This window comes from Mobula hypostoma, chromosome 15 (genome assembly GCF_963921235.1).
Source record: "Mobula hypostoma chromosome 15, sMobHyp1.1, whole genome shotgun sequence".
NCBI lineage: Eukaryota > Metazoa > Chordata > Chondrichthyes > Myliobatiformes > Myliobatidae > Mobula > Mobula hypostoma.
In genome coordinates, this window is record NC_086111.1 from 12,239,197 (window position 1) to 12,258,071 (window position 18,875).

Below are 18,875 nucleotides of genomic sequence, written 5' to 3' on the forward strand. Positions count from 1 at the left end.
TGGATTGTGAAATCCAGGTAGGGCTTTCACAACAAACAATAGGGCCCTGGCACTGCTGTAGAATAGAGGGGCCTTGGAGTTCAGCTACATGGTTCATTGAGTGTGGAGACAATGAAGGAGGCTTCTGGCATGTTGGCCTTCATCATTCAGGGCACCGAATATAGAAGTTGAGAGGTCACAGTGCAGTTGTACAAGATACAGGAGAGACTGCACATGTGAGTACTACATTCAGTTATATAGTCCTGCTATGAAAGATGTTATTAAATTGGAAGACCATAAGACCATAAGACAAAGGAGCAGAAGTCGGCCATTCGGCCCATCGAGTCTGCTCCGCCATTTTATCACGAGCTGATCCATTCTCCCATTTAGTCCCACTCCCCCACCTTCTCACCATAACCTTTGATGCCCTGGCTACTCAGATACCTATCAATCTCTTCCTTAAATACACCCAATGACTTGGCCTCCACTGCTGCCCGTGGCAACAAATTCCATAGACTCACCACCCTCTCACTAACAAAATTTCTTCGCATTTCTGTTTTGAATGGGTGCCCTTCAATCCTTAAGTCATGCCCTCTCGTACTAGACTCCCCCATCATGGGAAACAACTTTGCCACATCCACTGTCCATGCCTTTCAACATTCAAAATGTTTCTATGAGGTCTCCCCTCATTCTTCTAAACTCCAAGGAATACAGTCCTAGAGCAGACAAACATTCCTCATATGTTAACCCTCTCATTCCCAGAATCATTCTCGTGAATCTTCTCTGTACCCTCTCCAACGTCAGCACATCCTTTTTTAAATAAGGAGACCAAAACTGCCCACAGTACTCCAAGTGAGGTCTCACCAGTGCCTTATAGAGCCTCAACATCACATCCCTGCTCCTATACTCTATTCCTCTAGAAATGAATGCCAACATTGCATTCGCCTTCTTCACTACTGACTCAACCTGGAGGTTAACTTTAAGGGTATCCTGTACGAGGACTCCCAAGTCCCGTTGCATCTCCGAACTTTGAATTCTTTCCCCACTTAAATAATAGTCTGCCCGTTTATTTTTTCTGCCAAAGTGCATAACCATACACTTTCCAACATTGTACTTCATTTGCCACTTCTCTGCCCATTCTTCCAATCTATTCAAGTCTCTCTGCAGACTCTCTGTTTCCTCAGCACTACCAACTATCTTCGTATCGTCAGCAAACTTAGCCACAAAGCCATCTATTCCATAATCCAAATCGTTGATGTACAATGTAAAAAGAAGCGGCCCCAACATGGACCCCTGTGGAACATCACTGATAACCGGCAGCCGACCAGAATAGGATCCCTTTATTCCCACTCTCTGTTTCCCGCCAATCAGCCAACGCTCTATCCACGTATGTAACGTTCCCGTGATTCCATGGGCTCTTATCTTGTTAAGTAGCCTCATGTACGGCACCTTGTCAAAGGCCTTCTGAAAATCCAAATATACATCATCCACTGCATCTCCCTTGTCTAGCCTACTGGAAGAGAAGATATAGAAGGATATTGTCAGGACTCGAGAGACTGAGTTATAGGAAGAGGTTGGACAGGCTAGGACTTTACTCATTGAAGTATAAGAGATGGGCAGGTGATCTTATAGAGGTGTATAAAAATCATGAGGTACGTTGATTGGGTGAATGCACTCAGTCTTCTAGCCAGGGTTGCAGAAACAAGAACGAGTGAGAGGGACATAATTTAAAGGGGACCTGAGGGGCAATTCTTTTACACAGAGCCTGTTATGTGTGTGGCCTGAGACACCGGATGAAGTGGCTGAGGCAGGTACAATAACAACTTCTGAAACGCAGTTGGACAAGTAGATGGATTGAAAATGTTGAGAAGATTATGGACCAAATGCTGCAACATGGGAGTAGCTTGGACAGGCATCTTGGTTGGCATGGATCAGTTGGGCCAGGTTCCATGCTGTCTGGTTCTACAACTCTGTGGCCCTACTGGAAAGAAAAGCCAAGTATTTACATGGAGCCTTTCACAAGCTCAGAAATTCCTTACTCACTGGTGTCATGTACTAGTTTTGATCATCAGTTTGCCCGTGAAAAACTACTGCAAACATTAGTGAGGTCATAACCAGTAGGTCTGCACTCTCAAGGCTGGCTGAGGAACAAATATATTAGCTCAGACACAGGCGAAAACTTCTCACAAGTCATGACATGGATATTGTCCTCAAAAGCAAAACAGGCTTTCAGTTGAATTCTTCTAATACGGGGTGCTCAACTGACTCAGTACTGACACGCACACGGACTAGGTCCATGAAGAGACTATATCTTCAGGAAAAGAGGAGCTCATAGAGCTTCAATGACCTGTTCCTTAGCTCAGGTGCAGACTGTGTGAAGTGTACACCTTTTCCCTGTGCCTATCTGCCTTCCCACCACCTCCCAGTTCTCAGATCTCCACTCACATCCTAAAGACATGCTGGTTGGTTAATTGGTTGTTGTGATTACAGTACCTCTGGTGTAGGTAAACAGCAAATTATTTAAAAGGGTGTTGGATAAGCATGTGTTAGGAAGAATAAGATGCAGGCATTCAGCAAAATAAGAAGAGGGAATGGGACATTAGTGTTCCCTGGGAGCTGGTGTGGAGCCATTGGACCAAATGGCCTCCAATGTCATAATAAGTATATAAATCTGTTGAGGTCTACAGTAAGTCCTTACTAAGTTACATTTCAACTATTCATTCAAACCAAACAATTCTGGCGTGAGCATTTAAGAGCAATCAGTTGCATATGAAATGTTGAGCTTTCTGGGAGGTAACCTCCTGGTGGAGGGCTGCTAGTGAAATGTGAACAATATTGGAGGCAGAGTATGATACGTGTATTACCTGGACCATCCAAGGAGCGGGGGACCAGCACATGAGAGGGCCATGATCCATGTGAAAGCGACACCAATGATGGCATGTTGGCTGCCAAACCGAAAGTTGCTCATGGGTTTACAAACAACCACGTAGCGTTCAATGGCAAGCACCACAAGGCACCAAAGAGAGACTTCACCTGTTGGACAGAACCAGAGATTAAAGGTGGTCAATTCGTGCATCTGGAACAAAACACAAATTAACTCTGCCAATAAATCCACATCCAAAAAGTCACAAAACCCTGTGTCGAAACCACTTCCAAAGCATACAGCTGTGTCCAACCAACTCCATAACCTTACACTCAAAATTCTACCTCCAAGATCAAACACAATGCCTCATCCAACAAGCAAAATGACAACATCACCTCCAACAAATTAACGTTCCTCCCTCAACACAAAGATCACATTCATGATCTACAAGCCAGTACCAGCGGCAACAAAACAAAAGATACACCAGCCACAGGAACAACAATGTGTCCATGAACAAACTCAAAGGCCACATCAGCTCCAACAGACAGAATATCAACAAGCACACTGACATCACCAATGGCAACAGCGACCGACAAAACTCCACAACAAAAAACAACTGTACACACTGTAAATGTGAGAAAAAGCTTGGTGAGTACAATTGAAGGTCCCCACCATCAGAAACTAGGATACTATAACTAGGAACCAGGCAGAAAAATCAAACACAGGCTCAGGTCCTGTTTTCACAGAGGATAGAGATAATTTTTGCAAACATTGAGCAGTATAGGATGTAGAGAGCGGTGGATCTAAACAACACCAATAATAGTGAAAATACTAATACTTAACTTCTCAGTCAATGCAGGAGAAATAGATGCAGAATTGACTCAACAGAGGATTTACACCATGCAGGGTGGACTCCACTCAGCATTTACACCATGCAGAGCTTACATGGTGCAATACCCTGTGGAATTTATACCACACAGGATTTATATAGAATATAGGACATTAAGCACAGGCCCTTTGGCCAACAATGCTGTGCCAACCTTTTAACCTTCTAGAAGATACATCTAACCCTTCCCTGCTACATAGCCTTCCAGTTTCTGTCATCCATGTGCCTAAGAGTTTCTTAAATGTGTGCCCCCTGATCTGTTCCTGAGTGTCTCTGTTGCTATTGGGCACTCTATAGAATATCCACTAGAGTGATTGTTCCCTTTCTTTTTCTGACTCCCACCGACATTGACTCAATAAACAATCCCTCCATGATGACCTCCCGTTCAATAACACCATGCAGAATTTACACACAGAGAGACAGATGGTTTACACCATGCAGAAATTACATAATGCACAGTTCACACCACACAGAGTTCACACCACATGGGGTTCACACCACACAGGGTTCACACCACACAGGGTTCACACCATACAGGGTTTACACCACACAGGGTTCACACCACACAGGGTTCACACCACACGGGGTTCACACCATACAGGGTTTACACCACACAGGGTTCACACCACACAGGGTTCACACCATACAGGGTTCACACCACACAGGGTTCACACCACACAGGGTTCACACCACACGGGGTTCACACCATACAGGGTTTACACCACACGGGGTTCACACCACACGGGGTTCACACCATACAGGGTTTACACCACACAGAGTTCACAACACACAGGGTTCACACCACACAGGGTTCATACCGCACAGGGTTTACACCACACAGGGTTCACACCACACAGGGTTCACACCACACAGGGTTCATACCGCACAGGGTTTACACCACACAGGGTTTACACCACACAGGGTTCACACCACACAGGGTTTACACCACACAGGGTTCACACCACACGGGGGTCAAACCACACAGAGTTCACACCACACAGAGTTCACAACACACAGGGTTCATACCACAGGGGGTTCACACCATGCAGAGTTCACACCACAAACAGTTCACACCACACAGGGCTCACACCACACAGGATTCACACTACACAGGGTTCACACCACACAGGGTTCACACCACACAGGGTTCACACCACACAGGATTCACACTACACAGGGTTTACACCACACAGAGTTCACACCACACAGGGTTCACACCACACAGAGTTCACACTACACAGGGTTTACACCACACAGAGTTCACACCACACAGGGTTCACACCACACAGGGTTCACACCACACAGGGTTCACACCACATGGGGTTCATACCACACAGAGTTCACACCACACAGGGTTCACACCACACAGAGTTCACACCACACAGAGTTCAAACCACATGGGGTTCACACCACACAGAGTTCACACCACACAGGGTTCACACCACACAGAGTTCACATCACACAGAGTTCACACCACACAGGTTTCACACCACATGGGGTTCATACCACACGAGGTTCATACCACACGAGGTTGACACCACACAGTGTTTACACCACGCAGGGTTCACACCACACAGAGTTCACACCACACAGAGTTCACACCATACAGGGTTCACACAAGATCACAAGATCACAAGACAAAGGAGCAGAAGTAGGCCATTTGGCCCATTGAGTCTGCTCTGCAGCTCCCCCATAAGCTAAACTATTTACCCATCTAATTCCAATTTCCGGCTTTTTCCCCATATCCCTTGATACCCTGACTAATTAGATACCTGTCAATCTCCTCCTTAAATACCCTCAATGATCGGGCCTCCACAGCTGTATGTGGCAACGAATTCCACAAATCCACGACCTCTGGCTAAAAAAATTTCTCCTCATCTCTGTTTTAACTGGGTACCCTCTAATACTAAGACTATGGCCTCTTGTCCTGGACTCACCCACCAAGGGAAACAGCCTTTCCACATCTACTCTGTCCAACCCTTTCAACATTCAAAATGTTTCTATGAGATCCCCTCTCATTCTTCTATACTCTAATGAATACAATCCAAGAGCCGACAAACGCTCCTCATATGTTAGCCCCTGCATTCCAGAAATCATCCTCGTAAATCTTCTCTGAATTCTCTCCAGCATCAGTACATCCTTTCTAAGGTAGGGGGCCCAAAACTGCACACAGTATTCCAAATGAGGTCTCACTAATGCCCCATAGAGCCTCATCAACACCTCCTTACTCTTATACACTATTCCTCTTGAAATGAATGCCAACATAGCATTCGCTTTCCTTACCGCCGATCCAACTTGGTGGTTAACCTTTAGGGTATCCTGCACGAGGAGCCCCTAGTCCCTTTGCACTTCCAATTTTTGAATTTTTTCCCCATCTAAATAATAATCTGCCCCATTATTTCTTCTTCCGAAATGTACAACCGTACATTTGTCAACGTTGTATCTCATCTGCCATTTCTTTGCCCACTCTCCTAAACTGACTAAGTCTCTCTGCAACCTTTCCATTTCTTCAACATTTCCTGCTCCTCCACCTATCTTGGTGTCATCCGCAAACTTAGCCACAAAATCATTTAATCCATAATCCAAATCATCGATATACATCGTAAAAAGAAGCGACCCCAACACCGACCCCTGCGGAACACCACTAGTAACTGGCAACCAATCAGAATAGGATCCTTTTATTCCCACCCTTTGCTTTCTGCCTATCAGACAATGCTCCACCCATTTCAATATCTTTCCTATAATTCCATGGGGTCTCATCTTATTAAGCAGCCTCATATGCAGCACCTTATCGAAGGCCTTTTGAAAATCCAAATACACAACATCCACAGCCTCTCCCTTGTCAATCTTATTCGAGATTACCTCAAAAAATTCCAATAGGTTGGTGAGACAGGATCTTCCCTTCATGAAACCATGCTGGCTTCGGCCTATCTTGTCATGCACCTCGAGGTATTTCATAACCCCGTCCTTGAGGATTGACTCCAATATCTTTCCAACTACCGATGTCAGACTAATAGGTCTGTAATTTTCATTTTGCTGCCTCCTTCCTTTCTTAAATAACGGAACTACATCTGCAACCCTCCAGTCCTCCGGAACCATGCCAGAGTCTATTGATTCCTGGAAGATCATTTCCAATGCTTCCACAATCTCCAAAGCCACCTCCTTCAGAACACTTGGGTGCACCTCATCCGGACCGGGAGACTTATCTATTCTGAGTCCACTTAGTTTCCCAAGCACTTTCTCTCCAGCAATCTTGACTGTACCTAATTCTATTCCCTGATACCTCTGGCTATCAGGTATATTGCTCATGTCTTCCACTGTGAAGACTGATGCAAAATACTCATTCAGTTCCTCCGCCATCTCTTTGTTATCCGTTATAATTTCTCCAGCATCATTTTCAATCGGTCCCGTATCTACCCTTGTCACTCTTTTACTCTTCATATATTTAAAAAAACTCTTAGGATCCTTTTTTATGTTAATCACCAACTTCCTTTCATAATTCATCTTCTCTTTCCTAATGACTTTCTTAGTTTCCTTCTGTAAGTTTTTAAAAGTCTCCCAGTTCTCATTTTTCCCACAAATTTTTGCTCCCTTGTACGCTGTTTCTTTTGCTTTTATTTTTGCCTTAACTTCTCTCGTTAGCCACATTTGTGCCATTTTTCCATTCATGATTTTCTTTTTTCTTGGAATATATTTTTCCTGCATTTTCCTTACTTCTTGTAGGAATTTCATCCAATTCTGCTCTGCGTCCCTCCATTTAGCTTACTTTTCCAATCGACTTGGGCCAGTTCCTCTCTCATACCACTGTAATATCCCCTGTTCCACTAAAATATCGATACACCTGATACCAGCTTTTCCTTTTCAAATTTCACAACACAGGGTTCACACCACGGAGGGTTCACACCACACAGGGTTCAAACCACAGGGGGTTCACAACACACAGAGTTCACACCACACAGAGTCCACACCACAGAGAGTTCACAACACACAGAGTTCACACCACAGAGAGTCCACACCACAGAGAGTTCACACCACAGAGAGTTCACACCAGACAGGGTTCACACCAGACAGGGTTCATACCGCACAGGGTTTACACCACACAGGGTTCAAACCACACAGAGTTCACACCACACAGGGTTCACAACACACAGAGTTCACAACACACAGGGTTCACACCACACAGGGTTCACACCACATGGGGTTCACAACACACAGAGTTCACAACACACAGGGTTCACACCACACAGGGCTCACACCACACAGGGTTCACACCACATAGAGTTCACACCACACAGGGTTCACACCGCACAGAGTTCACACCACACACGGTTCACACCACACATAGTTCACACCACACAGTGTTAACGCCACACGGGGTTTATACCATACAGAGTTCACACCACAGAGGTCTCACACCACATGGGGTTCACACCACAGAGAGTTTAGAATGGACAGGGTTTACACTGGATGGGTTTAGACTGGATAGGGGTATGGAATGCACTGTCCACATAAGGCAGAGGTTGCATCATGCAGGGCTTACACTGTGCAGCATGTGGACTGGACAGAGTTTCAACTGGGCAGGGTTTCCACTGGACAGAGGTTATACTGGACAGTGTTGATACCACACAGTGCTTACACTGGGCAGGTTCACACCACACAGGGTTTACACTGAGTAGGGTTCAAACCACACAGGGTTTACACCACAGAGGGTTTGCTCTGGGCCGGTTTACACCATTCAGCGTTTACACTGGGTAGGGTTCACACCACACATGGTTTACACTGGGTGGTGTTTACACCACACAGGGTTTACACTGGGCAGGTTCACACCATACAGGGTTTACATTGGGTAGTATTCACACCACACAGGACTTACACTGTGAAGTGTTTACACCAGACAGGGTTTACACTGGGGAGGTTTCACACCACACAGGGTTTGCTCTGGGGTGGTTCGCACCATACAGCGTTTACACTGGGTAGGGTTCACACCACACAGTGTTTACACTATGAAGGGTTTACACCACAGAGAGCTTTCAATGGATATATGATTTACACCAGGGAGCTCATAAGACCGTATGACATGGGAGCAGAATTAGGCCAATTAGCCCCATATCTGCTCCACCATTTCATTGTGGCTGATCTGTTTTCCCTCTCAGCCACAATCTCCAGCCTTCTCCCTGTATCCCTTCATGCCCTGACCAATCAAGACTCTATCAGCCCCTGCCTTAAATATACACAATGATTTGGCCTCCACAGCTACCTAAAAGGATAACCCTCTAAATAATGAGCCTTTCAATCCAGGAAGGATTTACACTAGGAAGGGTTTACACCAGTAAGGGTTTACACTGGGAAGGGTTTACACCGGGAAGGGTTTACACTGGGAATGGTTTAAACCAGGAAGGGTTTACACTGGGAAGGATTTACACAGGGAAGGGTTTACTCCAGGAAGGGTTTACACCGGGAAGGGTTTACACTGGGAAGGGTTTACACCAGGAAGGGTTTACACTGGGAAGGGTTTACACCAGGCAGGGTTTACAACAGGAAGGGTTTACACCAGGCAGGGTTTACACTAGGAAGGGTTTGCACTGGGAAGGAATTACACTGGAAAGGACTTACACTGGGAATGGATTAAACCAGGAAGGCTTTACCCTGGGAAGGGTTTACACAGGGAAGGGTTTACTCCAGGAAGGGTTTACACCAGAATTGGTTTACACAGGTAAGGATTTACAACAGGCAGGGTTTACAACAGGAAGGGTTTACACCAGGCAGGGTTTACACTAGGAAGGGTTTACACTGGGAAGGGATTCCACCGGAAAGGGATTACACTGGGAAGGGTTTACACCAGGAAGGGTTTACACTGGGCAGGGTTTACACCAGAATCGGTTTACGCAGGTAAAGGTTTACACCAGGCAGGGTTTACAACAGGAAGGATTTACACCAGGCAGGGTTTACACAAGGAAGAGTTTACACTGGGAAGGGTCTACACCAGAATCGATTTACACAGGTAAGGGTTTACAGCAGGCAGGGTTTACATCAGGAAGGGTTTACACCAGGCAGTGTTTACACTAGGAAGGGTTTACACTGGGAAGGGTTTACACCGGGAAGGGTTTACACCAGGATGGGTTTACGCTGGGAAGGGTTTAAACTGGGAACTGTTTACACCAGGAAGGGTTTACACTGGGAAGGGTTTACATCCGGAATGGTTTACACTGGAAAGTGTTTACACCGAAAAGGGTTTACACTGGGAAAGATGTACACCGGGAAGGGATTACACCAGTAGGGTTTACACTAGGAGGGGTTTACACTGGGAAGGGTTTACACCGGAAAAGGTTTACACTGGGAAGGGTTTACACCGGGAAGGGTTTACAATGGGAATGGTTTACACAGGGAAGGGTTTACTCCAGGAAGGGTCTACACCGACAAGGGTTTACACTGGGAAGGGTTTACACCAGGAAGGGTTTACACCAGGAAGGGTTTACACTGGGAAGGGTTTACATCAGGCAGAGTTTACACTGGGAAGGGTTTACACCGGGAAGGATTTACACTGGGAAGGGGTAACACCAGGAAGGGTTTACACTGGGAAGGGTTTACACCAGAATCAGTTTACACAGGTAAGGTTTTACACCAGGCAGGGTTTACTCTAGGAAGGGTATAAACTGGGAAGGGTTTACACCAGGAAGGGTTTACACTGGGAAGGGTTTACACTAGAATCAGTTTACAAAGGTAAGGGTTTACACCAGGCAGGGTTTACAACAGGAAGGGTTTACAACAGGCAGGGTTTACACTAGGAAGGGTTTACACTGGGAAGGGTTTACATCAGGCAGAGTTTACACTGGGAAGGCTTTACACCGGGAAGGATTTACACTGGGAAGGGGTAACACCAGGAAGGGTTTACACTGGGAAGGGTTTACACCAGAATCGGTTTACACAGGTAAGGTTTTACACCAGGCAGGGTTTACTCTAGGAAGGGTACAAACTGGGAAGGGTTTACACCAGGAAGGGTTTACACTGGGAAGGGTTTACACTAGAATCAGTTTACAAAGGTAAGGGTTTACACCAGGCAGGGTTTACAACAGGAAGGGTTTACAACAGGCAGGGTTTACACTAGGAAGGGTTTACACTGGGAAGGGTTTATACCGGAATGGGTTTGCACTGGGAAGAGTTTACACTGGGAAGGGTTTACTCCAGGAAGGGTCTACACCGGGAAGGGTTTAAACTGGGAAGGGTTTACACCATGAAGGGTTTACACTGGGAAGGGTTTACATCAGGAAGAGTTTACACTGGGAGGGGGTTACACTGGGAAGTGTTTACAATGGGAAGGGTTTACACTGGGAAGGGTTTACACCAGAAAGAGTTTACACCAGGAAGAGTTTACACTGGGAATGGTTTACACCAGGAAGGGTTTACACTGGGAATGGTTTACACAGGGAAGGGTTTACTCCAGGAAGGGTCTACACTGACAAGGGTTTACACTGCGAAGGGTTTACACCTGGAAGGGTTTACACTGGGAAGGGTTTACACCGGGAAGGGTTTACACTGGGAAGGGTTAACACCAGGAAGGGTTTACACCAGAATAGGTTTACACAGGTAAGGGTTTACACCGGGAAGGGTTTACACTGGGAATGGTTTACACAGGGAAGGGTTTACTCCATGAAGGGTCTACACCGACAAGGGTTTACACTGGGAAGGGTTTACACCAGGAAGGGTTTACACTAGGAAGGGTTTACATCAGGCAGAGTTTACACTGGGAAGGGTTTACACTGGGAAGGATTTACACTGGGAAGGGGTAACACCAGGAAGGGTTTACACTGGGAAGGGTTTACACCAGAATCGGTTTACACAGGTAAGGTTTTACACCAGGCAGGGTTTACTCTAGGAAGGGTATAAACTGGGAAGGGTTTACACCAGGAAGGGTTTACACTGGGAAGGGTTTACACTAGAATCAGTTTACAAAGGTAAGGGTTTACACCAGGCAGGGTTTACAACAGGAAGGGTTTATAACAGGCAGGGTTTACACTAGGAAGGGTTTACACTGGGAAGGGTTTATACCGGAAAGGGTTTGCACTGGGAAGAGTTTACACTGGGAAGGGTTTACACCGGGAAGGGTTTATACTGGGAAGTGTTTACACCAGGAAGAGTTTACACTAGGAAGGGTTTAAACCGGGAGGGGTTTACACTGGGAAGGGTTTACACTGCGAATGGTTTACACAAGGAAGGGTTTACACTGGGACTGGTTTACACAGGGTAGAGTTTACTCCAGGAAGGGTCTACACCGGGAAGGGTTAAACTGGGAAGGGTTTACACCATGAAGGGTTTACACTGGGAAGGGTTTACATCAGGAAGAGTTTACACTCGGAGGGGGTTACACTCGGAAGTGTTTACAATGGGAAGGGTTTACACTGGGAAGGGTTTACACCAGAAAGAGTTTACACCAGGAAGAGTTTACACTGGGAAGGGTTTACACTGGGAAGGGTTTACACTGGGAATGGTTTACACCAGGAAGGGTTTACACTGGGAATGGTTTACACAGGGAAGGGTTTACTCCAGGAAGGGTCTACACCGACAAGGGTTTACACTGCGAAGGGTTTACACCAGGAAGGGTTTACACTGGGAAGGGTTTACACCGGGAAGGGTTTACAGTGGGAAGGGTTAACAGTGGGAAGGGTTAACACCAGGAAGGGTTTACACCAGAATAGGTTTACACAGGTAAGGGTTTACACCAGGCAGGGTTTACTCTAGGAAGGGTATAAACTGGGAAGGGTTTACACCAGGAAGGGTTTACACTAGAATCAGTTTACAAAGGTAAGGGTTTACACCAGGCAGGGTTTACAACAGGCAGGGTTTACACTAGGAAGGGTTTACACTAGAATCGGTTTACAAAGGTAAGGGTTTACACCAGGCAGGGTTTACACTAGGAAGGGTTTACACTGGGAAGGGTTTACACTGGGAAGGGTTTACACCGGGAAGGGTTTGCACTGGGAAGGGTTTACACCAGGAAGAGTTTACACCAGGAAGAGTTTACACTGGGAAGGGTTTACACCCGGAAGGGTTTACACTGGGAATGGTTTACACAGGGAAGGGTTTACTCCAGGAAGGGTCTACACCGACAAGGGTTTACACTGGGAAGGGTTTACACCAGGAAGGGTTTACACTGGGAAGGGTTTACATCAGGCAGAGTATACACTGGGAAGGGTTTACACCGGGAAGGATTTACACTGGGAAGGGGTAACACCAGGAAGGGTTTACACTGGGAAGGGTTTACACCAGAATCGGTTTACACAGGTAAGGTTTTACACCAGGCAGGGTTTACTCTAGGAAGGGTATAAACTGGGAAGGGTTTACACCAGGAAGGGTTTACACTGGGAAGGGTTTACACTAGAATCAGTTTACAAAGGTAAGGGTTTACACCAGAGTGGGTTTACAACAGGAAGGGTTTACAACAGGCAGGGTTTACACTAGGAAGGGTTTACACTGGGAAGGGTTTACATCAGGCAGAGTTTACACTGGGAAGGCTTTACACCGGGAAGGATTTACACTGGGAAGGGGTAACACCAGGAAGGGTTTACACTGGGAAGGGTTTACACCAGAATCGGTTTACACAGGTAAGGTTTTACACCAGGCAGGTTTTACTCTAGGAAGGGTACAAACTGGGAAGGGTTTACACCAGGAAGGGTTTACACTGGGAAGGGTTTACACTAGAATCAGTTTACAAAGGTAAGGGTTTACACCAGGCAGGGTTTACAACAGGAAGGGTTTACAACAGGCAGGGTTTACACTAGGAAGGGTTTACACTGGGAAGGGTTTATACCGGAAAGGGTTTGCACTGGGAAGAGTTTACACTGGGAAGGGTTTACACCGGGAAGGGTTTACACTGGGAAGTGTTTACACCAGGAAGAGTTTACACCAGGAAGGGTTTAAACTGGGAGGGATTTACACCGGGAAGGGTTTACACTGCGAATGTTTACACAAGGAAGGGTTTACACTGGGACTGGTTTACACAGGGAAGGGTTTACTCCAGGAAGGGTCTACACCGGGAAGGGTTTAAACTGGGAAGGGTTTACACCATGAAGGGTTTACACTGGGAAGGGTTTACATCAGGAAGAGTTTACACTGGGAGGGGGTTACACTGGGAAGTGTTTACAATGGGAAGGGTTTACACTGGGAAGGGTTTACACCAGAAAGAGTTTACTCCAGGAAGAGTTTACACTGGGAATGGTTTACACCAGGAAGGGTTTACACCTGGAAGGGTTTACACTGGGAAGGGTTTACACCGGGAAGGGTTTACACTGGGAAGGGTTAACACCAGGAAGGGTTTACACCAGAATAGGTTTACACAGGTAAGGGTTTACACCAGGCAGGGTTTACTCTAGGAAGGGTATAAACTGGGAAGGGTTTACACCAGGAAGGGTTTACACTGGGAAGGGTTTACACTAGAATCGGTTTACAAAGGTAAGGGTTTACACCAGGCAGGATTTACACTAGGAAGGGTTTACACTGGGAAGGGTTTACACTGGGAAGGGTTTACACCAGGAAGGGTTTACACTGGGAAGGGTTTACACCAGGAAGAGTTTACACCAGGAAGAGTTTACACCAGGAAGAGTTTACACCAGGAAGAGGTTACACTGGGAAGGGTTCACACCAGGAAGAGTTTACACCAGGAAGAGTTTACATCAGGCAGAGTTCACACTGGGAAGGGTTTACACTGGAAAGTGTTTACACAGGTAAGGGTTTACACCAGGCAGGGTTTGGACCAGGAAGGGTTCACACCAGGAAGGGTATACACCGGTAAGCATTTACAAAGGGAAGGATTTACACTGGGAAGTGTTTACACCGGGAACGGTTTACACTGGGAAGGTTTTGCACTGGGAAGGGTTTACACTGGAAATGGTTTACGCTGAGAAGGTTTCAAACCAGAAAGGGTTTGCACCAGGAAGGATTTACATCAGGCAGAGTTTATACTTAGAGGGGTTTACACCGGGAAGAGTTTACATTGGGAAGAGTTTACACCGGGAAGGGTTTGCACTCGGAAGGTTTTACATCGGAAACCGTTTACACAGGTAAGGGTTTACGCCAGGCAGGGTTTACACCAGGAAGGGTTCACAGCCGGCAGAGTTTACACTGGGAAGGTTTACACGGGGAAGAATTTACATCAGGCAGAGTTTACACCAGGAAGTGTTTACACTGGAAAGGGTTTACACTGGGAAGGTATTGCACTGGGAAGCATTTACATCAGGCAGAGTTTACACTGGGAATGGTTTACACTGGGAAAGCTTTACACCGGGAAGGGTTTACACTGTGAAGGATTTACACTGGAAATGGTTTACACTGGGAAGGGTTTAAACTGGAAAGGCTTTGCACTGGAAATGGTTTACACTTGGAAGGGTTTGAACCGGAAAGGGTTTGCACTCGGAAGGGAATACATCAGGCAGAGTTTACACTGGGAAGTGTTTACACCGGGATGGGTTTATATCAGGCAGAGTTTACACTGGGAATGTTTTGCACAGGAAGGGTTTACATCAAGTAGAGTTTACACTGGGAATAGTTTACACTGGAAGGGTTTACACTGTGAAGAGTTTACACCGGGTCGGGTTTGAACTGTGAAGTGTTTACACAGGTAAGGGTTTAGACCATTAGGGGTTTACACAGGTAAGGGTTTACACCAGGAAGGGTTCACACCAGGTAGAGTTTACACTGGGAAGGGGTTACACTGGGAAGGGTTTATATCAGGCAGAGTTTACACTGGGAAGCGTTTACACTGGGAATGTTTTGCACCAGGAAGGGTTTACATCAGGCAGAGTTTACACTGTGAATACTTTACACTGGGAAGATTTTACACTGTGAAGAGTTTACACCGGGTCGGGTTTGAACTGGGAAGTGTTTACATAGGCAAGGTTTTACACCAGAAGGAGTTTACACATGTAAGGGTTTACACCAGGATGGGTTCACACCAGGTAGAGTTTACACTGGGAAGGGGTTACACTGGGAAGGGTTTACACTGGGAAGAGTTTACTCCGGAAAGGGTTTGCACCGGGAAGGCTTTGCACCGGAAAGGGTTTACACAGTTAAGGGTTTACACCAGGCAGGTTTACACCAGGAAGGGTTCACTGCCGGCAGAGGCTACACCAGGAATGTTTTAAACGGGGAAGAGTTTACATCAGGCAGGGTTTACATGGGATAGGGTTTTCAACGGGAAGGGTTTACATCAGGCAGAGTTTACTCTGGGAAAGGTTTACACCGGGAAGGGTTTAAACTGGGAAGGTTTTACACCGGGAAGGGGTTACAGCAGGCAGAGTTTACACCGGGAAGGGTTTACACCAGGCAGAGTTTACACTGGGTAGGGTTTACATCAGGCAGAGTTTACACTGCGAAGGGTTTACACCTGGAAGGGTTTACACTGGGAAGGGTTTACACCGGGAAGGGTTTACACTGGGAAGGGTTAACACCAGGAAGGGTTTACACCAGAATAGGTTTACACAGGTAAGGGTTTACACCAGGCAGGGTTTACTCTAGGAAGGGTATAAACTGGGAAGGGTTTACACCAGGAAGGGTTTACACTGGGAAGGGTTTACACTAGAATCGGTTTACAAAGGTAAGGGTTTACACCAGGCAGGATTTACACTAGGAAGGGTTTACACTGGGAAGGGTTTACACTGGGAAGGGTTTACACCAGGAAGGGTTTACACTGGGAAGGGTTTACACCAGGAAGAGTTTACACCAGGAAGAGTTTACACCAGGAAGAGGTTACACTGGGAAGGGTTCACACCAGGAAGAGTTTACACCAGGAAGAGTTTACATCAGGCAGAGTTTACACTGGGAAGGGTTTACACCAGGCAGGGTTTGGACCAGGAAGGGTTCACACCAGGAAGGGTATACACCGGTAAGCATTTACAAAGGGAAGGATTTACACTGGGAAGTGTTTACACCGGGAACGGTTTACACTGGGAAGGTTTTGCACTGGGAAGGGTTTACACTGGAAATGGTTTACGCTGAGAAGGTTTCAAACCGGAAAGGGTTTGCACCAGGAAGGATTTACATCAGGCAGAGTTTACACTTAGAGGGGTTTACACCGGGAAGAGTTTACATTGGGAAGAGTTTACACCGGGAAGGGTTTGCACTCGGAAGGTTTTACATCGGAAACCGTTTACACAGGTAAGGGTTTACGCCAGGCAGGGTTTACACCAGGAAGAGTTCACAGCCGGCAGAGTTTACACTGGGAAGAATTTACATCAGGCAGAGTTTACACCAGGAAGTGTTTACACTGGAAAGGGTTTACACTGGGAAGGTATTGCACTGGGAAGCATTTACATCAGGCAGAGTTTACACTGGGAATGGTTTACACTGGGAAAGCTTTACACCTAGAAAGGTTTACACTGTGAAGGATTTACACTGGGAAGGGTTTAAACTGGAAAGGCTTTGCACTGGAAATGGTTTACACTTGGAAGGGTTTGAACCGGAAAGGGTTTGCACTCGGAAGGGAATACATCAGGCAGAGTTTACACTGGGAAGTGTTTACACCGGGATGGGTATATATCAGGCAGAGTTTACACTGGGAATGTTTTGCACAGGAAGGGTTTACATCAAGTAGAGTTTACACTGGGAATAGTTTACACTGGAAGGGTTTACACTGTGAAGAGTTTACACCGGGTCGGGTTTGAACTGTGAAGTGTTTACACAGGTAAGGGTTTAGACCATTAGGCGTTTACACAGGTAAGGGTTTACACCAGGAAGGGTTCACACCAGGTAGAGTTTACACTGGGAAGGGGTTACACTGGGAAGGGTTTATATCAGGCAGAGTTTACACTGGGAAGCGTTTACACTGGGAATGTTTTGCACCAGGAAGGGTTTACATCAGGCAGAGTTTACACTGTGAATACTTTACACTGGGAAGGGTTTACACTGTGAAGAGTTTACACCGGGTCGGGTTTGAACTGTGAAGTGTTTACACAGGTAAGGGTTTAGACCATTAGGGGTTTACACAGGTAATGGTTTACACCAGGAAGGGTTCACACCAGGTAGAGTTTACACTGGGAAGGGGTTACACTGGGAAGGGTTTATATCAGGCAGAGTTTACACTGGGAAGCGTTTACACTGGGAATGTTTTGCACCAGGAAGGGTTTACATCAGGCAGAGTTTACACTGTGAATACTTTACACTGGGAAGATTTTACACTGTGAAGAGTTTACACCGGGTCGGGTTTGAACTGGGAAGTGTTTACATAGGCAAGGTTTTACACCAGAAGGAGTTTACACATGTAAGGGTTTACACCAGGATGGGTTCACACCAGGTAGAGTTTACACTGGGAAGGGGTTACACTGGGAAGGGTTTACACTGGGAAGAGTTTACTCCGGAAAGGGTTTGCACCGGGAAGGCTTTGCACCGGAAAGGGTTTACACAGTTAAGGGTTTACACCAGGCAGGTTTACACCAGGAAGGGTTCACTGCCGGCAGAGGCTACACCAGGAATGTTTTAAACGGGGAAGAGTTTACATCAGGCAGGGTTTACATGGGATAGGGTTTTCAACGGGAAGGGTTTACATCAGGCAGAGTTTACTCTGGGAAAGGTTTACACCGGGAAGGGTTTAAACTGGGAAGGTTTTACACCGGGAAGGGGTTACAGCAGGCAGAGTTTACACCGGGAAGGGTTTACACCAGGCAGAGTTTACACTGGGTAGGGTTTACATCAGGCAGAGTTTACACTGCGAAGGGTTTACACCTGGAAGGGTTTACACTGGGAAGGGTTTACACCGGGAAGGGTTTACACTGGGAAGGGTTAACACCAGGAAGGGTTTACACCAGAATAGGTTTACACAGGTAAGGGTTTACACCAGGCAGGGTTTACTCTAGGAAGGGTATAAACTGGGAAGGGTTTACACCAGGAAGGGTTTACACTGGGAAGGGTTTACACTAGAATCGGTTTACAAAGGTAAGGGTTTACACCAGGCAGGATTTACACTAGGAAGGGTTTACACTGGGAAGGGTTTACACTGGGAAGGGTTTACACCAGGAAGGGTTTACACTGGGAAGGGTTTACACCAGGAAGAGTTTACACCAGGAAGAGTTTACACCAGGAAGAGGTTACACTGGGAAGGGTTCACACCAGGAAGAGTTTACACCAGGAAGAGTTTACATCAGGCAGAGTTTACACTGGGAA

General features: G+C 46.4%; 1 protein-coding gene across 1 annotated transcript in view; it reads right to left on the bottom strand.

The window, feature by feature from the left end:
- Positions 1 to 18,875, bottom strand: part of LOC134356700 (rhodopsin) — a 143,828-nt gene that overhangs the window by 9,790 nt on the left and 115,163 nt on the right. The window contains exon 2 of the mRNA XM_063067743.1: positions 2,844 to 3,012. Coding sequence (XP_062923813.1) covers positions 2,844 to 3,012 — 169 coding nt within the window. The remainder of the gene's footprint in view (positions 1 to 2,843; positions 3,013 to 18,875) is intronic.